The sequence below is a fragment of the Marmota flaviventris genome, chromosome X (genome assembly GCF_047511675.1).
Source record: "Marmota flaviventris isolate mMarFla1 chromosome X, mMarFla1.hap1, whole genome shotgun sequence".
NCBI lineage: Eukaryota > Metazoa > Chordata > Mammalia > Rodentia > Sciuridae > Marmota > Marmota flaviventris.
The window spans coordinates 135,078,642-135,102,948 of record NC_092518.1 but is presented as its reverse complement, the minus strand read 5'-3'; the positions used below and the strand labels follow the sequence as shown (position 1 = coordinate 135,102,948).

Sequence of the window (24,307 nt, the reverse complement as noted above, 5' to 3'; positions counted from 1 at the left end):
GGGGTAGGAGTGATGCAGGCAACTCTTTCCTTCCTGCCTTCTTTGACACATCTTATTATAACTAAACCTAGCACTGTGGTTTATATGGTGTCTCACCTGGCTTCCTTAGCTCTTGTGAAGGTAGTTTGGTGCATAAACAGCTGTTTAAATTTGTGGCTCCTTTAGGCAGATGATCACTGGACATCTTACTCAGCTACCAACCTTGCACTCCTGGCATAAGCCCTACTTGCATATATTAACATGCGCACACGCACACAACATGTGCAAGTGCACACACACATTATATATTGATGGTGTGAGTCCAGTTAGGAGATACGTACTACACGGTAAGTTAAACAGGGAATATTAATATAAAGAATTGGGGATGCTGGAGTTGTGGCTCAGCAGTAGAGCGCTCGCCTAGCACTTGCGAGGCCCTGGGTTCGATCCTCAGCACCACATAAAAATAAATAAAATAAATACATGCATTATGTCAAACTACAACTAAAAAATAAATATTTTTTAAAAAGGGGGCTGGGGATGTGGCTCAAGCGGTAACGCGCTCGCCTGGCATACGCGGCGCGCTGGGTTCGATCCTCAACACCACATAAAAATAAAATAAAGATGCTGTGTCCACTGAAAACTGAAAAATAAATATTAAAAAAATTCTCTCTCTCTCTTTTTTTTCTTAAATTTTTTTAAGGTGTAGATGGACACAACACATTGCCTTTATTTTTATGTGGTGCTGAGGATCGAACCCGGGTCCTGCCCGTGCTAGGTGAGTGCTCTACCGCTGAGCCACAATCCCAGCCCCGACTCTCCTCTCTCTCTCTCTTTAAAAAACGGGGGTGGTGGGGGGTGGGGGGCCTGGGGATGTGGCTCAAGTGGTAGCGCGCTCGCCTAGCATGTGTGAGGCACTGGGTTCAATTCTTAGCACCACATAAAAATTAAAAAATAAAGATATTGTGTCCACCTAAAACTAAAAAAATAAATATTAAAAAAAAAGAATTGGGAACTGTGGCAAAATAGTGAGTGTGTAAAATAGAAATAGTGAGCACAAAAGGAAAATCTGTATAGTGCCCTAGGGCTGAGGCCAAATAGGTAAGGAAGGATAAACCTGGATAAACTTGGAAGGGGTTCAGACCTTCAAGAACGAGTGGTGTGCTTCAGCCACCTGGTAGCAGAGCCGTTTCCTTGTTTGGCCGGGCTGAATCTGACCTGGAGTTTCTGAGCAAACAACAGACCACCCTCTGGAACGGAGGGAGGGAGGCAGGCAAAGATTTTTGTTTTACCTTTAGTTGGTGGCTCTTTCCAGAAATTTGGACATTTTATCTAAGTTTTCAAATTTGTAGTCATAAATTCATTCATGATATTTTCTTATTATTTTCACATCTATAGATTCTTTAGTAATGCCAGATTCTTTATATGGGTAAATCTCACTCTATGTTTTTCTTTTTCCTGTTCAGACTAAGAATTTTTCAATTTGGTTGGTCACTTCAAATAGCCATCTTTTTGTTCTAATCCATCAAATACATCTTCTACTCAATCACTGAGCTTTCTTTACTTGGAAAATATATCAACTAATAAGAGGGATGGCTTTTTGTATCAAATAAATTATTGCTTTGTTTTCTTTCTCTCACTCCCAGGCCTCTATTGCCTCACATCAAAGCAGGAAAAAGAAAAAAAAAAAAAGTTACACAATAATATGATGACATCACTTTGTGCAAAAGCCCAGGAATAGTCTTATTTTAATCAAAAGAACATTACACAGCTATTTGCTAGTTTGTAATAGACTTTACTGGATGCTTCCTGCTAGTGGCCTTAGAAAACAACATCATCTAATATAAAAAGTTTAATGCTAGGTTCCATGTGGCCTTGGGCAAATCACAGGGCTTTGTCATTATTTTTTCTTATTTATAAAGTAAGATAATAATAGCTGTACTACTTGCCTCACAGGATTATAACACAGAGGGTCAATAAGATATTACATATGAAAATGTTCATAAACTATATATCTCCATTTGAAGCCAAGAGATTGCAGTTGTGATCCATTAAAAAAGTTATCTTTAGGAAAAAATGTACACAGAAATTACATTGGATTTCTGTTCTCAGGTACAAACAATGAGTCAAACTATTAGGGAAACCTGATTTTAAAACCTCTCTGCTACTTATGAGCCCTGTGGCACATTTAATTTAACTTTCAAGTTTCCTTACATGTAAAAGGAAGTTAATGACACCTTCCCTTCTGAAATGTCAAAAGGAGTGAATGAAATATTTGTGGAAGTACCTAGCACAGCACTGGAAGTTTCTGGAAGTAACAATGGGGGGTCAAGACTCTGGGGGAGACTATGCTTCCACACCCTATTCTCCCTCTGGGCATAGCTCCTCCAAGCCTGGGAGGAAGCATTGTTACATTCTTTCATTTGATTTTCATAGTATCCCTATGGGATCCACTAAGCAGGTGTTACTATGCTCATTTTACATACGAGAAAATTAAGAATACTGGCTTTGATTGTGCTATGTACTAAAACCAATAAACACTGTCTGATACCCAAGAAGAGAACCATTGGATGTTTATTTCTCTTTGCAAAGAACATCTTTGGCAGTGTCTGCTAAAGCTGAGCATACCCATACTTATGACCCAGAAATTCCATTCTTAAGATTATATCAAACAGAAGTGAATATAGATGTTCACCAAAAGACAATGGAATAGAATGTTCAAAGCAGTAGTATTTGTAGTGCTTCCAAACTGGAAATTACTCAAATATTCACCAACAGGACAATGGATAAATAAATTGTGCTGTGCTCACAAAATCAAATGCTATACAGCACCAAGGATGAATAAATGACTGCTGAACAATGCTGCCCTTTAATATTAAATGAAAGAAACAAGACACAACAGTCTAGATATGTAGAAATGTATGAAGATGCATGTAGAAACATATAGATGTCAATGTGTGTGTAGTAGATATGATGATTCCATTTATATAAAGTTTTGTTTTTCATAAACAGCAAATACTTATCTTTGGCAACATAAGTTGGGATAGTAGTTACCCTTGGGTAGGAGAAAGAGTGTGACTGGAGAGGGCCATGAGGAAAGGTTATGGGCTTCTAGTTAATTACTTATTTATATGGATGGTAGCGATAGAGATATGATCCCATCATGAAATTCATCATTATTTGTCTGCTTTTGTGTGTGTGTGTGTGTGTGTGTGTGTATGTGTTATACTTCAAAAAAAAGTTAATTTGCCTTAGCCAAAACAGAAATCCATTATCTCAGCTAGGGTTTTCCACTGGCTTCCCATGGTGCTCACAAAAAATCCAAAGTCCTCACTGTGGCCTGCATGGTTACACATCATCTGACCCCTGGCGATTTCCTTTGTATCACTTCCTCCACTGTTATTCCCCTTGCTTACTCACCACCAGCCATGTGACCTTCTTGCTGATCTGCAAACACAATAAAATGCCTTTCTACCCCAAGGCTTTGTACTTGCTATTCCCTCTGCCTGGAATGTTCTTCCCTCAGCTGGCTGAATTGCTGGTCTCTCATCATACAGGTACCAGCTCCAATGTCACTTCTTCAAAAAATCCTTCACTCAGCACTCCATCTGAAATAGATTTCCCAGGCATGCTTAAACATATAACACCAATTTTTCTTCCTACCATCTGCAACTAGCTGAAATTATTTATATATTTATTTATTTCTAGTTTATCGTTTATCTTCCTCGAGAGAACATAAGGGGATCATGTCTGCCATGTTCATCATTGTGTGTTTAGTGCCTAAACACACTTACTAGCTTGTAGCACATGCTCATATAAATGTTAGTATTTAATGAATTAATTAAGATCTTTGGGTGAACTGCCCAGTAGCTACTATAGCTGGCATCTCTCTCACAAAGGGAGATATATGAGAAGTTATAAGTCATTGAAAAGAAACCTTTGTTAATACAGCCTACCATGCCTATCTCAGCTTGACGAGGGGCAAGCTCAAATCTTTCCCCAATGCTTCCATGAGCTTTGACCAATAAGGACGTGCTCTATGAAATATGCTTTAGATAAAACATCATATCCTAAGATGGGGAAAAAACAACTGGAACTTAACTTCTATCCCCTATCCCCAGGTTCTCCAGAGAGAAACAAAATATGATCAGCAGGCAGAAGAGCCCCTCTCTCCAATCCTGTGCACCTAAGAGAATGTTGACATATTGTCAGCTCATCTGCAGAACAAGTAGTGAATGCAGAGAAAACCATTATATAAAGTAGTTCAATAAACAGCAGATGTCTCTATTTGTGTGTTTGAGATCTTTCTTTCTCACAATTCCACGTTAGGTACAACAACTATGACCGAGCTGTCATCAATACTGTGCCTTATGATGTCGTTCATCGTTGGTATACAGCACACCGGACTCTAACAATTGAGTTGAGGAGACCTGAGAATGAGCTTTGGGTCAAACTAAAGCCTGGGAGGGTATGTCCTAAACTCTAAAGATATCAAATAAGCTTGTTACACAGAAGCAGTGAAGAAAGCCAGGCATGGTGGCACAAACCTGTAATCCCAGTGACTCTGGAGGCTGAGGCAGGAGGACTGTAAGTTCAAGGCCAGCCTCAGGAAGTTAGTGAGACCCTGTCTCAAAAATTTAAAAACTGGTGGGCTAGGGTTGTAGCACAGTGGTAGAGCGCTTGCCTAGCATGTGTGAGGCACTGAATTCAATCCTCAGCACCACATAAAAATAAGTAAAACAAAGGTTAAAAAAAAATCCTTTAAAAAAATGAAAAGGGCTGGGGATGGAGCTCAGTGGTAAAGCAGCCCGGGTTCAATCCCTAGTACCAAAAAAATTTTAAAAATGGAAATAAAAATAAACAAATCAATCAATAATGGTACTTGTTTAGTATGTGTCGTGTTGTTGCAAAGGAAACAGAGGGGAAAAAAAGTCCTAGGTGCTGGCTGTGGTCCTGCCACTCACCCACTGAATGACCTGGGAGCAGGACCCACCCCATCTCTGACATCTGTGACTCTATGTGAATGACGAGGGGTTTTAACTGCATGATCCCTAAGAGTCCCTCCACCTTCATGATTCCATTTCTTTTTCATCTTTATTTCCTCTGGATGGAGAATATCTTCAAAAAAAAAAAAAAATAATAATAAAATAGCTTAACCCTTTGAAAAACTATAGAGTGAGAAGTAGAAAAGAAAACGAAAGAATCGAATTACATGATTTGCTTTGAAAAGAGGACAATTATTCAAGAAACACAAACCCCTCAAGTGCAGGGCCCATTTATTACCTACTATTGCCTTTGCAACTTCCATTTATCCTGCTACAGGGTTACACCCGTCTGGGCTTCCAAAAGTCTGCTTAATTTAAAAATAAAAATATAGCACAGAATATAACCATAGAACCACCTAACGCTTTGCTTTTTAAATGATCTCTTCTGATTTAGGGTTCTTTGGGTTTGCCCTTGTTCTGATGATGTTTTCTCTTTTTATTCATTCACAGGTCCTATTTATAGACAACTGGAGAGTCCTACATGGCAGGGAATCCTTCACTGGCTATCGCCAACTGTGTGGCTGCTACTTAACAAGAGATGATGTCTTAAATACTGCTCGTCTCTTGGGGCTCCAGGCTTAAATTTGACAGCATTGGGATTAAGAACATATCTGCCACCTTGGCGACCAGAATTTCGTATCAGCAGAATAATATTGTGTGAAAATCTACTTCATATTGTCTCTCTATCCCATCTCATGAAACAGAAGTGGCCCCTTTCTCTAGCATGGGAACATGTTACAGAGAGGGAGGGCTTCTGTCAACCATCTAGTGGGGTAGATCTTTCCCCCAAGCTACAACATGAGCTCACATTTTCTAAACTTTTTTAGATAATTTTGGTAACTATACTTCAGAAACATAGAGAATTCCTTTGATTCTCCATATTGAAATCAAAGCAATACTGAGTAGGTAAATTTTCCTTCTGACTAGGACAGTTAGAATGAAATCCATTCTAGAAATAACACTGATAAATCAACAGTTCACCTAAATTTTGGTCTTAATATCCACAAGGGAGAACATGTGGTACTTGTTTTTCTATCTGATGCACTTCCCTTAACATAATGTCCTCTAATCCCATCTATTTTATACAAATGATAGGATTCTTTTATGACTGGATAGTATTCCATTGCACATATGTATGACATTTCCTTTATCCATTCATCTGTTCATGGGCATCTAGGTTGATTCCATATCTTGGCTATTGTGAATAATGCAGCAATAAACAAGACCATGCTAGGATCTCTTTGGTGTGCTCATAATCATTTCCTTTGGATACATGCCCAGAAGTGAGGTAGCTGCATCATATGGGAGATCTACCTTTAATTGCGTAAAGATCCTCCATACCGTCTTTCATAATCACCGCACCAACTTACATTTCCATCAGCAATGTATGAGAGTTCCTTTTCCTCCACATCCTCACCAACATTTGTTCTTTTTTCTTTTTCTTTGACAACTGACCTCTTAGAGGGGTCAGGCGTAGCACTGCCTGGCATTTCTGATATGATTGGTGTTGCTCAGCATATTTTCACGTCTCTGTTGGCCATCTGAATGTCTTCCTTTGAGTCACATTGACCTAGGTCTATTGCCCTTTTTTTTTTTTTTTTAAGAGAGAGAGAGAGAGAGAGAAAATTTTTTTAATATTTATTTATTTTTTTTTTTTTTTTAGTTTTCGGCGGACACAACATCTTTGTTTGTATGTGGTGCTGAGGATCGAACCCGGGCCACACGCATGACAGGCGAGCGCGCTACCGCTTGAGCCACATCCCCAGCCCTATTGCCCATTTTTAATCAGGTTATTTGTTTTGGGGCAACTGAGTTATTGGGGTTCTTTATATATGCTGGATATCAACCCCATGCCACGTGTATTGTTTGGAAATGATCACTTCTCCTGCTCAGTAGGTTGTCTCTTTACTCCAAAGAGGGTTTACTCTGCTCTTCAGAAAGAAGCACCTTAACACCCTGAAAAACTATTGAGGATCCCAAAGAGTTTTGGAGTTTAGGTTGTATCTATTGATAATAATTATCTTAGATATTGAGAGTCAGAAATATTTAAAATTCAAGAACACAGAGGCACACATCCCTCAGCTATCAGAGACAACATCACATGTCATGTCACCTCTGGAAAAGATGAGATGATGGGAGTGAAAAAAGAAAGTATCACCTTACCGTTATTGTAAAATAGTTTCATCCCTGTATTGCTACAGTATGACAAATTCAATTCTTTAGGGTAAATACTGAGGAGCGCGGTATAGCTGGGTGCCATTCCTCCAAACTCAGAAAGTCAAGGTTCATATGTTTTGTCTCATGTCAAACCTAGAAAGGAGAAAAGGAAAAGGAATGGTGGCGGAGATATCTCATGAAAGTTAAAGGGAGACAGTAGAGAAGAGGAAAGGTACCAGAAGGGGAGGAGGGGGGGAGGGAAAGGACAATACTGGGCAACAATACTGGCCAAATTATATTGTTGTATTGTGTCCATGTATGAATATGTAATGAATCCTACCATTATATATAATGTACCAGTAAAAATGTGGAAAAACAGTTTTATCCCACAGACCCACTAAAAGGGCTTCAGAAACTCCCAAGAATCTTTGCTGGCCAGGAGGGAGCATACTAGAGATTGAACCCAGGGGTGCTTAACCACGGAACCACATCCCCAGCCCTTTTTATTTTGAAACAAGGTCTAAGTTGCTTAGGGCCTCACTAAGTTGCTGAGGCTTGCTTTGAACTATCGATCCTCCTGCTTCAGTCCCCAAGTCACTGGGATTACCCAGCCCCCCAAGACTCTTTAGACCATACTTTGAGAACCAATGGGCTAGATGATTGGTTCCTTGGGACAGCCCTTTACATAGGCCTATGGATTGAAGGGTTTGGCTGAAACCCTAGATTTTGCTTTGTAGTGTCCTAGAACTGTAGACATTGCAGGAATTGTTTGGTAACACAAGCTCAGTGATAACCCAGGAACTGAATTCAAATATAGTGTTTTAATTTCTTCAAAGAGTCATCTCTATCTAACTCACCTCTGAAGAACTTAAACCCCCAAGTCACAACAGTTCTTGTGGAGCAAACCCGTCACTTTGGTAGTTATATGAGGGAAATTTGTAGGGTTTTCAGAGACTGCTGAGGTTCCACATGATAATATTCCCTCCCTCCCCCGCCACCTCCCCCCCCCCACCACCACCACTAACAAACTTGTATTTTGGCAATTTGGTGGCATTTTAGGAGGTAATGTGTTTTCCTCCATCTATGATATTTTTCCTTCTCTTAAAATATTATGTTAATTGCCAAGATGTGACTGGGTCATATTTAATGCTTTCTTTCCTTTATTTCTTGAATAACTGATGTGTGAAAGTGGGATGGGTGGGGAATGTATGAGGCTTCTGTTCCCGTGGCTTTCACTGAAAATGAAGCTGTACAATAACCACATTGAGCACTGCAGAATGATGAAAGAACATGTAGGCCAGGGTGCACCCTACAGAAAAAAAAATATATATATTATTAAGAAATATAGGAGTCATAAAGGAAAGAAAACTTACAGAGAATAGAGCCTAATCTGAATTTTTCAGTGAGTTCCCAGGAAACACTTGGTAGTCTATGCATTATTTTATTGATCCACCCAGTGCTCCAACATGTGTTCTCAAAATATTTCTGCATTTTATTTTTACCATGAATCTTTAGGAGTCTTCCCTGAAATCTTTATTCCTGTCAGGTCAAAGGATTGAGAATTAATTTGGGGTCTTAAAGAGTTCTCTTTGCTATTATGCACTCCTCTAAAATACGTTGCCATTAGTCTTCCCCAGGACATTTGCCTTTTTTGAAGTTTTGTATAAATTAGCCTTGAAGATTACACCATAACTGAGGTTAGCATTGATTTATGACAAGTGAAGGACATACTCATGGGTCTGTAAAGACAAGGACAAAAAATTCAACTTACCGCCCTTACTAAAGGACTCCCCTTACCTTGACTCTCCTGAATTATTAATGAAATAATTCACTACCACACCCTCCTTTTCCTAAATGTTTAATCAATCCTTCTCAATGATGTGCTCCCTTCAGAGGAAGAAAGGGAGGAAGGGAATTATTGGACTGCTGATCATGTATTGAAACATGGTTGAAAAATTTCGATGTGGGGTGTTCCCTTCCCACACCTATTCCAGGTGTTTCTGAGTATATAAGCCTGGGTCTGTGTCTACCAAGCTCACTGTAGACTCACTTTTACCTTTCTTCTCTGGTGGGATGGGATCAATAGTCTCAGGAGCACAGCACCTAACATGGTGCCTTACAAAGAGTAGTTTCATAATACAGATTTGTTGGGAGAGGAAGAAATGAATGAGTCCTTTTCAGACAAACTCATCAGAAATTACCTCATTCTCTATATGTCCTTTTCTGTTTGGCAGCTGACTGGCACCAAATTTTGTTTGCCTTTGTCTACAATGGCCAACCCTCTCAGAGTGCCTGGGACTGAGGGGTTTCCTGTACTGTACAACTTTCCCCATCTTAAAATTGGAAAAGTCCCACACAAACCCAGGACGCTAGGTCAGTCATCTTGCCTTCTTGCTGGGAGCTATTTATTTTTCTTTAGTTTTCATCACCAGTTTCCCTTTCTTTGTAAGTGTTTATAGATCACAGACTGTGGAGTCCGTGGTGAGAAGGAAAAAAGAATGTACGAACTATGGTGTGCTGTGGAGGTTCCCAACGTCTGGTCCCCAGACCAGCAGCATCAGCATCATTTGACAATTTCTTTAGAAATGCAACTGTTCACGTCCCACCCTGACCTACTAAATCAGGAACTCTGGGAGTGGAGACCACCAGTTTGTTTGAGCAAACCCTCCAGGGGATTCTGATGCACACCAAAGTTTGAGAATTACGTGAAGGGAAGAGGCCTGTTGCTGAATTTCTAAGCCCAGTTCTGGCACTAAATGACTTGAGGCATGCCCTTCTATTTTGAACTTCAGTTTGTTCTTCGGTGAAGTGAAAGCCTTGGACTAGGCAGCATCTAAAGGTTCTGCCATTCTGTAGTTATGCGACTTAGGTCATTTTGTCTGGCTTTTCATTTACCTCTCATACAGATACAGAACAGAAAACACCTACCTCGGGAGGGGAGGGAGGGGGGATAGTAGAGGATAGGAAAGGCAGCAGAATACAACAGACACTAGTATGACAATATGTAAATCAATGGATGCGTAACTGATGTGATTCTGCAATCTGTATACGGGGTAAAAATGGGAGCTCATAACCCACTTGAATCAAAGTGTGAAATATGATATATCAAGAACTATGTAATGTTTTGAACAACCAACAATAAAAAAATTAAAAAAAAAAAAAAAGAAAACACCTACCTCATGGAGTTTTTCAAACAACTTTGTGGTTATTAAACTAAGATGTTCACAGCACGCATTGTTGCCCAACAATAATAGCCAACTCTTACATAGTGCTGTCTATGTGCTGGACACTGTTCTAAGTGCACTTAATCTCCACAACAACCCTGTCGCCATTTTACAGATGGCAACAAAAAAATAGAGGCAAAGAGAGATTAAGTGGCTTACCCAAGGTCACAAGGCTAAAATAAGTGTCAGACTTTAAATTAGAAACCTGAAGACAGTGGCTCCAGCGACAGTTCTTTTAACTAATCTGCCATATTGCTCAATAAATTTTGTTAACTCCCTCACCCTTTCCATGCTTACAGTCTAACCAACCATTCACAGACAATAATCATCATTCCCACTTTCACAGTTCTTCCAGCAAGATCTTGAAAGAACCATGAGCATATATAGATTAGTTTTGCAAGTAGTTTGGGAAAAAAAAAAAAAAAAAAAAAACTCAAAAACATTTTCTAGAAACATTGTCTGTGTCCTCATCCCCACACACCTTTAGCTCGTCAGAGCCAAAGACCCTGGCAGAGTTTGGTAGATGTTCTTTTTTGTTGTTGTCATTGTTGTTCAGACTTATAGCCAGGGGTTGGCAAGTTTGTGGGTAGCCACATTCTAGTCCTTGGCTTTACACAGTGAATGTGGCTTTTGCCCTCCATCTTGCTCAGAGTACTTTCGGACCCCTATTCCTTGTAGGAGCTTAACTTCTGTCCACCATGCTTTGCTTCCAGACAAGCAAGCCTGACACTTCAATATGGAGACAAGCATCTGATCACATTCGTGTGTTTTTGTCTTGGCCATGGCTTTTTGAGTTTACTTTGTTAAATTTAGTATATCACTGCCAAGTGTTCCATAGCATGAACTAACTGTACCATCTTGGATGCGAAGTCAATGGAAATCTTTCCCATGTGGATTTTACTCTTCCCTGATTTCCTGAGTCGAGTTCGCAAACTACAGAGTGCACACTTTCTTGATGAGTTGGGTTTATCATTATGACTATCTGTTTTTGTGCCAGGCAATAATGCAGTATAAAGTCTTAGCTTGATTAATGGAAAACAACCTTCCTTTCTGGAAAAAAAAAAATCAGGCATCTTTTGCAATTGTGATAAATCATCTTAAGCCATGTTGGTGTGTAGCATACAGATTCGTAGTAGTGTTCTAACTTACTTTCTGTGTGGGTAGATAAACACGGTCATTTATCCTGTGCACAACAGAGGATCACAAGTGTGGATGCTGTGTAAACTTGTGAAGTTAGTAAAGGTTTTCTCTGCTAGATCCATCTTTATCCACAGTTTACCCATTGGGTGGTAGGCACTCTCTCCAATTCAGGTATTCAGTATACATTTGGCTTATGCTTTCTAGCTCCCTCTCTGATGCCTTGACTCAGGCAGGATAGTGTTATAAGAAGAACACAGACTTTAGAATGACCTAGGCTTAAATTCCATCTTATTAGCCTGACGAATTTTGGGAAATCAGCTTTCCTTCCTTGAGGCACTGTTTCTTCATATGCAATATCAACTACCTAAAAAGGGGATGGGTACAAAAAAATTAAAAGCCGTGATGCAGAATGAACTGAGATCTTGGGTAGAAAGCATCCACCAGAGTGAGCAGCACATAATTTACAGTCCGTACACACTAGCCGTTTATCACTGTTGCCAATATCATTACTTGGGAAAAGAGGAGGGATTGGGGCTAGCCTATGAAATCAACAGCCTTCTTAGAAGCAGCAAAGTTAGGAGACTCAGAACTGGAAAGGTGCAGGAAAATGCTAGGGGTCATGAAGTGCAGGTCTATGACAAGGTATCTGACCCTGACCTTAAAGGCCTGAGGGTTTATGGATAGGAAGTTGTTTGGGGGCTTGGGTGATCTGGGGATTCAGAGATGAAACAGAAGAATGGTCAGAGAGCCTGATGAGACAAATTAGGTCTGCAGAGTTTTAGGAAGAGTGGCTTGGGAAACACGTGTGGAGAATGAATGAAATAGGCAGGTGGACACCCATGTCCATGGTGATGTATAGGTGGGACCCATAGTTCTACATATAGCTTAATTGCCTCTCAGAACCCTCTTCATTTGAGAGGCTTCATTGACTCTCAGGACCCCCACTGAAACTACTATAAAATGATTTTTGAAAGGATTAGAGGAACAGGATTTGGAGGATATGATGGGGAGAACAGGAAAGGAAGCAGCAACTAAAATTGGAATGCTGAAAAGCACGTGGATGACTAGCAGTTGACGTAGCAGATCCAAGAAGACCACAAAGTAGGAATCCTGAGACCTTAGTGGGAAAAGCCAAAAGCCAACCTGTATCATCACCTGCCCCCAAGGATCTTCAAAAATTGCAACAGGTAACTTTGGAAGTGGAGGTGAAGGTGGCTAGGCACCAAAATAATGAGTGTGTCTGTAAACTGGTTTAAGACGTAAATTCATTCCCAAATCCCCTCCAGCAGCCAAAGCCAGTGAGGGGCTGGCCTCTCCCTTCCCAGAGAGAAATCTGGAGTGCCGTTCCCTGGAGAGTGTAAAGGAAAGAGCCTCTGGACTAGAAATTCCTAAACCCGGTTGAGGGCTGGGTTCTCATATTGAAAACAGGGGGCTTAAGAGGATGCATACATCCTGAAAGCTGTGAACCTCCAGTCTTCTTCACTGACTCTGCCCCTAAAATCTGGCATCTGAAAGAGTCTTCTGTGGGCCATCTGACCAACCCAATAGAAAATATCTAAGGACAGTGACACTGAAGGTTCCCCAGTAAAAGGCCCAGCCAGGTTACTCTATCATGAGACGCATGGTTTATAATGTGAGGGACAGGCGAAGGAAGACACCCATCCAGTTGAGGGCACTTACTTTTAGACCAGTTAGTTACTGCAAGGAAGGGAGTCAGACAGAGAAGAGGAAGCGAGTAGAGACCTTGGTGAGAGGAGGTCATTGATGGAGTGAATGAGGCACCTAGGGAGGCAGGGTGTGCTAGAATCCAGAGCGGGAGTAGAAGAGACAGCCTGAGACAGGACAAAGAACCTTTATCCCCCACTAGGATAGGATGAAAATAGTGAGATTTGGTTGAAAACTGAGTTTAATCCATTATTATTTTGCAACTCGAATATCCATGGCGTCGTGCTAGGTAGTATTCATTCATCCATCCACTCATTCACACGACATTTTTTTTTTTTTTTTTTTTTTGGAGCAACTACTGTGCTCCCAGCACTGTGCACAGTGCTGGAGATACCAAGACGAATCAAAGTTCCAGGCCTCATGGAGGTTACAGTCATAGGGCAAAAGCAGACTCACAACATTGGGAGATAAGTGCTTTGAAAACTGAGTAATAGGGGCTGTGGGGACATAGACAAGGGATGTGAGAGACTACCGGGAATTAAACAGGTATGGAAATCCCTTCAAAACAAGACAGATTGCTCTGTGAGTTCAAGGGTAGAGAGATCTCATCCAGCAGGGCTAATCTGCAAAGGTATCATAGGCTAGGTGGCCTTTGAGGTGAAATTAAGAGGATGCCTTGGGTTTCTCTCAACTTGCAGTGATATTGGGGTTAGAGTGTCCTCCAAGATGTGGAAACACATGCAAAGATCCAGAGACAGGAAATCGCAAGAGGATGTGTTTGGAAAAGAGGGAGAGGCCCTGGTTGAGCACAGAGAATAGCATGGCAAATACTGGGTGGTGCAGTTGAGAAGCAGGAATAGGGTGAGATGCAAAAATGTCATTGAGGCAACATCACAAAATGCAACAGTGTTGAACTAATGAGTGGTATAAAGAACACCAGACTGGTATTAGAAACCTGCTTACATTCTAGGCCCAGCTCTGCCACAAAATTGCCCTAGGTATGGTACGTGGCAACACAAGTAATGTCTGAACCTTTGTTTCTTCATCTGTCAACTGGTAGTAAGAATACCTTCCCTGCCTATTTCATGGTGTTATTAAGAGTCTATGAGTCAGTGAACATGAAAACGAACCTTTTAACAAATCTTTAAAGCAGTGGTACACACGTGTAAAGGGTTATTATTGAGGAAATGCAATGTGCTGGGGACACATCGGCAACTGAATAACCAGGGCGCGGGGGCGAGCCTACTGAAATATTCTCCTATGAGAATTTTAACAGGCTTTTGAATGTAGTTGTTAGGGCTGGGGATATAGCTCAGCTGGTAGAGTGCTTGCTTTGCATGCACCACAAAGCCCTGGGTTCTAATCCCCAGTACCACAAAAAAAAAAAAAAAAAAAAGACAAATGTAGTTGTAAGGTAACATGGTGAGTGACTCAACTCCTGATCATTTGGAACATCCATACATCAAATTTACACAGAATGAAAGTAGATTTGCCCTATCTGGTAGCCCACCTATGAGGACCATAAAGCAGTAGCTATTCTTTTAGAAACATAACAGCTTAACAGGAAAGACAAAAATGGACAAGTTTCCAGTTGTTCTTCATTTGCACAATCAAAATTCACTGACCACTCTGCTGAGTACTGAAGGCAGGGCACAGTAGGGGAGAGACATACAATTTCTGCCTTCAAGCAGATCTCCTTCTGCCATGGGAGGCAGGCATATTAACAGTCAGTGTCAATAGCAGGTAAGCACAAAGGGTCCGTGATAACTCAGAACAAGGGTACCTAAACCAGTGTTTTGCAGCTGAGTTTATATAAATATGAAGTAATACCATTCCTCTGGCTTTACAGGTGAGGAAACAGACTCCAGAGAACAAGTGGCAGAGGCAGTACTTTAACCTGGGCCTTTGAACTCTTGGTCCAGGGCTTTTTCTTCCTCACCACAGCTGCCTGTTTTGCTTTGTAAGTATGTTTAGGCCTAATGCAATGGGAGAAGATAATGTTCTTTTGTGTGTCCCTGCATGTCCTAGACTGCTCACTCCTTTCCAAGAGATGGATAGGAAACTGGGGGCTGGAGCACCTCCATGTGTCCAAAATGTTGTATTTCAGACATCTTTTTAAAAAGTAATGGGCTGGGGTTGTGGCTCAGTGGTAGAATGCTTGCCTAGCACACGTGAGGCACTGGGTTCCATCCCAGCTCCACATAAAAATAAATAAATAAACAAAGTAAATGTATTGTGTCCATCTACAACTAAATTTTTTTTAAAAAAACGTAATGAAAGTTTTCACAATATAAGTTCCTGTTGAAAGTTCCTCAAGAACCCAGGAGTGTGTGCTTCTTGTGTGTGTGCGTGTGTGCACATGCTCACCTGTACACAGGTGCGTATGCATCAGAGTTTGGAGCAGGGACAGTTGGAAACATTGGCTCCTACATTTTCAACAAGCCTGTGTGGAGAGAAAATGGAAGGTGAGTCCCAACAAAACTGGCAGAAAACGACAGATGAAAACCAGTCAGAGCAGAGATCTCAGGAGACACCAGGAGAGTGGTGTCTTCTGCCCATATCTACTGCTTCACTGGCAGTTCCATACAAAGTATACATAGGGAAAGTGGTTTTCCTTCCAGGCCTTCTCTTCTGGGAATTTTATGGGAATTCCCAGGTGTTGTGTGGGTCATTAGAGAAAAAAGGAATGATTTCTATTTCTGGAAATATTGCGGACTACATAATCTGAAATCCCTCCTTGCTAGAAAACCCAGATAACTGATGGTCCATTGTTGCCAAAAGTGACATCCCATGAATATCTGGGAGCCTCCTTCCATTTCAACACTAAGGCAACTGAAAAAAATGAAGGGACCATACTTACTCCTAAGATATCCTCCATCCATTTCTTTGGACCCTATCATTCTTCAGCTCTTGTATCCACTGGTTCACTTGACCCTTTACTGAGCACTGAGTGTATATCAGGCATTGGTTGTATTTAATGAATACAAAGTTGAAGGGCATGGTTCTTACACTCAAATATCTCAGGGTGTTGGGCAGGGGCTCTTAACCAGAGCTGTACCTCAGAATCACTGGAGAAGGTTTGCAATAATGCATTCGCCTGTCCTTCCCACCTCCCTCAAGATTAGAATTTCATTCTGGAGGGAAACAAATGACCTGAAATTCTTTCTGTGTTGAACTCTTAAAACCTGGAGTCTGAACAGAATCCAAAGCTTTACATGGCCCTCTACAGAAATACAAAGGGAAGGGGGCTGGAGTTGTAGGTCAGTGGTAGAGCGCTTGCCTAGCATGTGTGAGGCACTGGGTTTGATTTTCAGCACCACATATGAATAAATAAAATAAAGGACCACTAAAAACTAAAAAATATATTAAAAATTTAAAATGAAAAAAAAAAAAAAGAAAGAAAAGAAAAAATGAAATACAAAGGGAAGGAGAATTTCCTCCAGACAAGATAGATGCTCAAGCTCAGGGGAAGGTGCCCAAGAGGTGAGATCTCTTCAGCAGCAATATCAAGAAATGGGTAGACTTGAGAGGCATTTTGCAGGTTGAGTCGAAGGGACTTGGTGCCTGCTTAACTGTGAGAGAGGGGTTGAAGGAGAGGAAGATGTCAAAGTGACTCCTGAGACACCACAGGTGTCTCCAATTTCACATATTCCAAACCGTACTCACCTTCCAACCAATACCTGCAAGTTCTCCTTCACCCCATATCTCCAATAATGGCTCCAAAGTCCACAATCACCACACTCTACCCTCAGGGAGTCATTCCAGAGCCTCAGCCATGGCAGCCGCCACCGCCGCCGCCTCCTCCTCCTCCTCCGCCGCCGCCGCCGCCTCCGCCGCCTCCTCCTCCTCCTCCTCCTCCTCCTCCTCCTCCTCCTCCTCCTCCACCACCACCCCTCCAACCCCTTTCCCTGCCAACCCATGCCCTACTTTTCTACTAGGCTAATTTCTACTCATTCTTTAATTTCTCCAGGAACATTTCCCAACCCCACAAGTCTGTATGAGGTACTCCTTCCATGTGTTCCCACGGCATCTTGAACTTACCTTCACATAGCACTTATTGCAGTACAGTGTTGTAATTGTCAAGTTCCATGTCTATATCTTTTGCTAGTCTGCAAGAAGGAATGTGATCCATATTTGCTTATTGGAATTTCCTCAATTCCTAACACAGTCCCAGGCATACAGCAGGTACTCAGTGCATATCTGTTGAAGGAATGAGAAATGAATCATCATGTCTCCAGCTAGGTTCACCATTATGAGAAATATGTAGTAAAGTACCTATTATGTGTATTTTACTACCTAAACTTTTCTTTAAAAAACTGAATCTGTCCCCTGGTCTTATCTACCAATGCCATTATCCTAGTTGAGATATATATTATTTCCTGACTGGGATACTACAGCAGCCTCAATCTCAATCCTCTTTGTTCTGTTCTGCACACAGCTACCACAATGATCTTTCTAGAATAGCAAACCAGTTCATGTCACTACCAAGATTAGATTAGTCGGTTCACTATAACCTATAGGACATTCCAAGACCTGAGCATGGCAAAACAGAGCCTCCATGACCTGGCTCCTATCAACCTCTTCTCCAGCTACATCAACCACCACTGGCCCACCAGCACTTACTCTCCAGCCTTAAGGAACTAATTGCTGCTCCCCCCAATCCCGCCAAATGCCTTGGCTTCTCATCATGCTACAAATTCCTTCACACACATGCTTTGTCTCCACGTAGCTTACCTGATTCACTCCTATACTTTCAACAAAATGTTCATTGACTATTTATTATATATCATGACCAAGTACCATCTAACCCACAAATATAAGGTTGGCTCAACATATAAAAAAATAAATTTATGTAGGATGGCATATTAACAGAACTGGGGGGGGGGGGCAGAGGCGGGGAGGGGTTCAACCATCATCTTAATCGCACAGAAAAAGGATCATCTGACAAAAATCCAGTGCACTTTCACAAAAACAAATTCAATAAAGTAGAAGTACAAGGAAACTTCCTCATCCTGGTACAGTGCATCTATGAAAAACCCAGATATATAGAAACACTAAAGCATCCACCAAAATGTGTGTTGGGGAAGGGACGAACCCTATTTGAATATCCAATAAATGGGCTCAGCAAAGTTACAGGATCCAAGATCAACATGCAAAAATCAGTTGCATTTCTATACACTGGCAGCTAACAAACTGAAAAGGAGGTTAAGAAAATAATTCCTTTTATGATAGCATCAGAAAGAATAAAATACTGAGGAATAAATTTAACAAACACATGTAAGATGTGTACTCTGAAAACTACAAGACATTGCTGAAAGTTATTAAGAAGACCTAGGTAAATGTAAAGTATTCCATGGTGATGGGTTGGGACACTTAGTGTTGATAAGGTGGCCATAATCTCCAAGGCAATATACAGATTCAGGGTGAAGCCTGGTGGAATCCAACCTGCCTTCTTTGTAAAAAATTGACAAGCTGATCCTAAAATTCATGTGGAAATACTGAAGACCTGGATGCCTCAAACATGCTCAAAACAGAAGAACAAATTCGGAGCACTCACACTTCTCAACTTCAAAACTTACCAGAGAGTTACAGTAATACAAAAATCGTGGTATCAGCATCATAATAGACATATATGTTCATGTTATAGAACTTAAAAGTCAGAAACAAACCCACATATTTATGTATAGTTGATTTTAAGTAAGGGTGACAGGCACATGTAGTGGGAAAAAGAATAATCCCTTCAACAAATGATTCTGGGATGATTGTACAGACACGTGAAAAAGAACGAACATGGATCCCTGTGTCACACCATATAAAAAACTAACTCAAAATGGATGGATCACAGATCCAAATGTAAGGACTAAAACTTTTTTAAACTCTCTCTCTCTTGAGTTAGTTTAACAGGATTTATTTGTACAGAATACCCTTGGCCTCAGTTCCCATCCTTGATAAGAATGGTGCTTTTTAAAATACCTTTGTTTATTCATTTTTATGTGGTGCTGAGGACCGAACCCAGTGCCCTACACGTGCAAGGCAAGCACTCTGCCACTGAGCCACAACCCTGGCCCATCTTTTTTAAACTCTTAGGGGAAAAAAAAAAAAAACATAGATGTAAATCTCTGTGAACCTTGGATTAGGCAACAGTTCCTTCACCATGACACCAAAAGCACAACCACAAAAGCATTTTCTTTTTGCAAATTGGACTTCATCCAAATGGAAATCTTTCGGACACCAAAGGACAACCTGCAGAATGGGGAAAATATTTACAAATCACATAACATATCTGAAAAGGGTTGGGTTTCCACAATATACAAAGAACTCTATAGCAAAAATGGCATTCAATCCAATTTCTAAAAATGGGCAAAGAGCTTAAATGGACATTCCTACAAAGCAAATGCACAAAGGGCCAAGAAGCTCAGGGAAAAATGCGCAACATCATTAGCCATTTGGGAAATGCAAACCAAAAGGACCATGAAGAAGCACTTCACACCCGCTTGGATGGTTATTATACAGAAAACAAAGCAAAGAGAAAACAGCAAGTTTATTTGAGGATGTTCAGAAACTAGGATGCTGACACACTGATGTTGGGAATGCTGCTGTGGAAATCAGTTTGGCAGTTAGTCAATAAGTTCAGCATTGAATTACCATATGGCCCAGGAATCCCACTCCTAGATACAGACACCAAAGAATTCTAAACAGGTGTTCAAACAAAAACCCGAACAGGAATGCTCACGGAAGTACTATTCACAATCGCCAAAAGGAGTACGTCATCACCTGTCCACCAACTGATGAGTGGATACACAAAATGTGGTGTATGCATACAATGGCGTATTATTCAGGTGTGAAAAGGTACGAAGTGCTGATTCGTGCTGCAACGTGGATGAACCCTCATGCTAAGCGAATGTAGTCGGACACGAAAGGCCACACATTTAACTCTGATTGCACGTATAGTTTCCGTCCAGCATAGGCAATTCTCTATGGTAAGAAAGCACGTCAGTGGCTGCCAGGGGCCCTCAGGAGCAATGTGTGTGTGCGTGCACGCGCGCGCGCAGATGCGCACACACAAGGGGGGGGGGGACAGCTTAAGGGGTACCGGGTGTTTCTGGGGGGCGGTGTAAGTTTCTTGGAAGTAGATGGTCCTGGCGGTGGTACAGCACTGTGATGGGACATACTTGACGCCTCTGACACGCACCCCCCAGTCCTCCTCTTCTTCCCTAGACTGCTCCCCTCCAGCAGAAAGTGAGAGCTCCTGTGCCAAGATGGGAGGGCCCTGGCCAGTGAGGAGGCTAGGAGGCTGGGAGGCCTGGAGGCCATCTGGCCGCCCCGTCTCGGCCCAGGCCCAGGCCCAGGCCCAGGCCCAGGCCCACACACTGCGAACCAGCCGGGGAGTGCCGACATCATCAGAGCGCGTCATCGCCGACCAATGAGGGGGCAGCCGGGGGTCGCTAGGATACGGGGCCCTGGAGCACTGGACCCAGACTACCTGCCGCACCCACCGAGCACCCACCGTTGGCGTCTAAACCGGCATCACATCGGGCCAGGCAAAGCCCAGTCCAGCCGAGCTGAGCAGAGGGAGCCCAGTCCAGCCGAGTCAAGCTGAGCAGAGCAGAGCAGAGCAGAGCAGAGCTAAGCAGAGGGAGCCCAGTCCACCTGAGCTGAGCCCAGCATGCCAAGGCAGAGGAGCCGTCGAGGAGGAGGAGGAGGAGGAGGAGGAGGAGGAGGAGGAGGAGGAGGAGGAAGAGGAGGAGGAGGAGGAGGAGCAGCAGCAACAGCAACAGGAGGAGGAGGAGGAGGAAGAGGAGGAGGAGGAGGAGGAGGAGCAGCAGCAACAGCAGCAGGAGGAGGAGCAGGAGCAGCAGCAGCAGCAACAGGAGGAGGAGGAGGGTCATCGTCGGGGTTGTCCCGTCCCCAGAGGCAGGCCCGCTCCCGCACCGCCCGAGCTGAGCTGACCTTCTCCGTGAGCCAGGTGGAGCGCCGTCTGCGGGAGGGCCGCTATGCCCAGCGCCTGAGTTGGTCTGCGTCCGTGTTCCTGGCCGCCACCCTCGAGTGCCTGACAGCCAAGGTGCTGGAGCTGGCGGGCAACGAGGCCCGCCACAGCGCCAGGAGGCGCATCACCCCAGAGCTCCTGGACATGGCCGTCCACAACAATGCGCTGCTCAGCGGTCTCTTCGGGACTACCACCATCTCCCAGGTCGCCCAGCCCCGGCGCTAGCTGCTGCTGCTGGCTCGGGGGCCCTCGCCCAAGCACCGGCCCACCTGTCCACCAGGCCCCAGGCCCCCTGGCTCTCGGCCAGCCTCGCCCGGCCTGGCTTGTGCCTTCAGCCAGCCCTTTCATTAAAGCGTTTCAAGAAACCCTCCGCCTGCCTCAGTCACTTTGTGTTGAGGGGGGGTGGGGGCTCTCCAGGCCTCTGGAGTTGGGGGGACAGCCAGGCCAGGCGCTGGGAGTGCTGCGGGGTGGGCTTCAGGCCTGCGGCGTTAGGTACCTGGGACGGCAGGAGGAGTAAAGGGAGGAAGAGGAGAGAGAGAGGAGGAGGAGGAGGAGGAGGAGGAGGAGGGGGAGGAGGAGGGGGAGGAGGAGGAGGAGGAGGAGGAGGAGGAGGAAGCCTTCTTCCTGGGGGTGGGAGGGGCAGCGCAGAGGGTGACCCTGGGTGGCAAGGGCAGGCCAGCGTGGGCATTGTGGGGTGGGCGTCGAGGTACAGAAGACGCCTCCCCATGGCCCTGAATGACTCAGGGCCTGCCTGCTTGCTTGCCTGCCTGCCCGCCCACCCACCCAAGTCGCCAGAAAGGGGGTGGCCACGACACTAGGGCCGTGGGTCGTGACACGACCCATGTCTGAAGGCGACCGGCCGCGGTGGAGTGGACAGGTGGCCAGAGTGGCGGGGCTGGGCGCCCACGGGGCAAGGAGCTTCGACGGCAAGATGGAGACGTGAGGGGGGAAGGGTCCAGGGAGGAAAAAAAAACCAAACAGGGAACTCGGGTCAAGCAGGGTCATGGATTGAGCTTTGGTCACGTTCAGATGGAGAAGCTGCTAGGCGCCCTTAGCAACCGAGGGCCACTAGCTGCAACCTAGCAACAGCTGGCGCCTGCAGAGGCCCCGCAAGCCCAGGACCCCGCCTCGGTGCAGAGGCCCTCGTCTGGACCGCCCCGTAATCCGTCATTGGTGTAAGTACCTCGCGGGCAGCCGGCCGGCCCCGCCCCGCCCCGCAGCCACCATTTGCATATGCCCCGGGCCGGGGACTCTGCATTTGCCTGGGGGGGGGGCTACGGGAGGCCAGGCCCCGCCCCCTCGCCCTCGATTTGCAGGAGCAGCTCCCCGGATGGCCAGGCCACGCCTGCCCGGGACCCTCGATTTGCGTAGGAACCCGGTGCCAGGCCAAGCCCCGCCTCCTGACCCGCGCTTCGCAAAGGCAGCTGGCTTCACGCTTCACGCCTCTCCGGTCGCGTCGGTTACTGAAACCAGCCCCGGACCCGCCCGCGTCCCTGATTGGCATACGCGCCTCCCAGCCAGGCCCTGCCTCTCACCTTTGCACATCACCAGGGCGACGGGGGACTGCGGGGGCGCCGCAGCCAGACGTGTGCTTCGAGGCGCGCGGTCGCGGTAGGCCGCTGCAGGCCGCTGCAGCGTGACGCACGGCACGTCGCGGCCCGCCGGCGGCGTGGCCGGGACCTTTGCCCACGTAGGCGTGTCCGGAAGTTCTCGTAACCCGGCCCCGCCCCTCCACCTTGGTTGGTTTGAGCAATTTATGGCCGGTTCAGGATGGAGGGTTTGCAAAGGAAGTTGGCTCCTAGCTAAGTTGCACTTCACATTGTTCTTCAACAAGAAATCAATATGAAGGATCAAGTTAACAAAGAGTTGGTTCTTTGAAAACATAAGGAATATTGATGTTATAGTTTAGATGTTAGGGTTATGAGAGCCTTAACTCAATCAGTGAATTTATCCCCTGATAGGGATTGAGAGTGGTAACTATAGGCAAATGGTTTGTGGCTAGAGGAGGTGGGTCATAGGGGATGTGCCTTTGGGGTTTATATCTTGTATTATTGAGTAGGACTCTGCTTCTTTGGTGCCATGCACCCAGCTGCTTTACTCCACCACACACTTTTGCCATGATGTTCTGCCTTACCTGGAGCGAACTGAGACCTCTGAAACTGTGAGTCTCCAAATAAACTTTTCATCTCTAATTGTTCTTGCCAAGTCCTTTGATCACAGCTACAAAAAAGCTGAGTAAGGCAATTGATAAACCCTTAGCCATAGTAACTAAAAGAGAGAGAAGACCCATATTAATAAAATTAGAGATGAAAAAGGAGAAATCATTATACATTCCAGAAATCCAGAGGATCATTAGGACTATTTTGCAAATGTATATTTTTGATAAATTGGAAAACCTAGAAGAAATGGCCAAAATTTAATCAAGAGGACATAGAAAACCTAAACAGATCAATAGTTAGCTATGAGATAGAAGCAGTCATAAAAAGCCTCCCAAGAAAGAAAAGCCCAGAACCAGACGGATTATTTGTTGAATTCTTCCAGACCTTTAAAGAAGAATTATTGCCAATGCTCCTTAAATTATTCCTGAAGTTGAAATGGAGGGAACACTCCCAAATACATTCTATGAAGCCAGTATCACAAGCCAATATCACCCTATACCAAAACCAAATAAGGACACTCAAGGAAAGAAACCTACTGATCAATATCCCTGATGAACTTACGCAAAAATCCTTAATAAAATATTCTAAAATAGTATTCAGCAACATATTAAGAAGACTGTATATCATGACCAAGATGGCTTTATAGTAGGGATGCAAGGATGGTTTAACATACACATATCAATAAGTGTTATTCATCACATAAGTAGAACTAAGGACAAAATTCACATAATCATCTCAACAGGTGCATTTAAAAAAAAAAAACTTGTTGAGGGCTGCGAATCAAGTCAAGATGGTGCCTGGCAATTTACCAGGAGGAGTGGTTTGTAAGGCAATGCCACTGAGCCATTAAGATGGTGGAGATTCCTTATTGGCTGATTGCTGTATCTGGATGATGCTAATTGAGTCAAGCTGTGTGTAACCAGTTAGGTATATATACCTCTGCTGTTCCAT

The 24,307-nt window shown here is 43.7% G+C and overlaps 2 protein-coding genes and 1 long non-coding RNA gene across 8 annotated transcripts in view; 2 read left to right on the top strand and 1 right to left on the bottom strand.

The window, feature by feature from the left end:
• Positions 1–6,260, top strand: part of Tmlhe (trimethyllysine hydroxylase, epsilon) — a 72,477-nt gene extending 66,217 nt beyond the window's left edge. For 3 of the 4 annotated variants that reach the window (XM_071606830.1, XM_071606829.1, XM_034635433.2), the window contains 2 exons: positions 4,309–4,447; positions 5,475–6,260. In XM_071606830.1, the coding sequence (XP_071462931.1) occupies positions 4,309–4,447; positions 5,475–5,606 (271 nt within the window). In that variant the 3' untranslated portion in view covers positions 5,607–6,260. Of the gene's footprint in view, positions 1–4,100; positions 4,267–4,308; positions 4,448–5,474 lie in introns of those variants that run through there. The other variant, XM_034635434.2, reaches the window with a different exon arrangement.
• Positions 6,261–6,332: 72 nt separating this feature from the next.
• Positions 6,333–22,845, bottom strand: LOC114083193 (uncharacterized). Of its 3 annotated transcripts, none has more exons than XR_011705737.1 (5): positions 22,733–22,845; positions 17,252–17,410; positions 15,578–15,653; positions 7,188–7,334; positions 6,333–6,608 (listed from the first exon to the last, which is right to left on the bottom strand). It is a non-coding gene; the product is annotated as an uncharacterized lncRNA (long non-coding RNA). The 3 variants fall into 3 exon arrangements; XR_011705738.1 differs by lacking the exon at positions 22,733–22,845 and adding an exon at positions 19,338–19,412; XR_003581106.2 differs by lacking the exons at positions 6,333–6,608; positions 7,188–7,334 and adding an exon at positions 8,216–8,490.
• Positions 20,634–21,470, top strand: LOC139703327 (histone H2A-Bbd type 2/3-like). The gene is made up of 2 exons (XM_071606644.1): positions 20,634–20,800; positions 21,125–21,470. Exons 1-2 carry the CDS (start codon positions 20,634–20,636, stop codon positions 21,420–21,422), a joined length of 465 nt encoding a protein of 154 aa, XP_071462745.1. The 3' UTR covers positions 21,423–21,470.
• Positions 22,846–24,307: the final 1,462 nt, after the last annotated feature.

Coding starts and splice junctions, on each gene's coding strand:
- LOC139703327 (XM_071606644.1), top strand. CDS start 20,634: ATGAGGGGGCAGCCGGGGGTCGCTAGGATACGGGGCCCTGGAGCACTG. Junction 20,801..21,124: donor AGGGAGCCCAGTCCAGCCGA/GTCAAGCTGAGC, acceptor CCGTCCCCAGAG/GCAGGCCCGCTCCCGCACCG.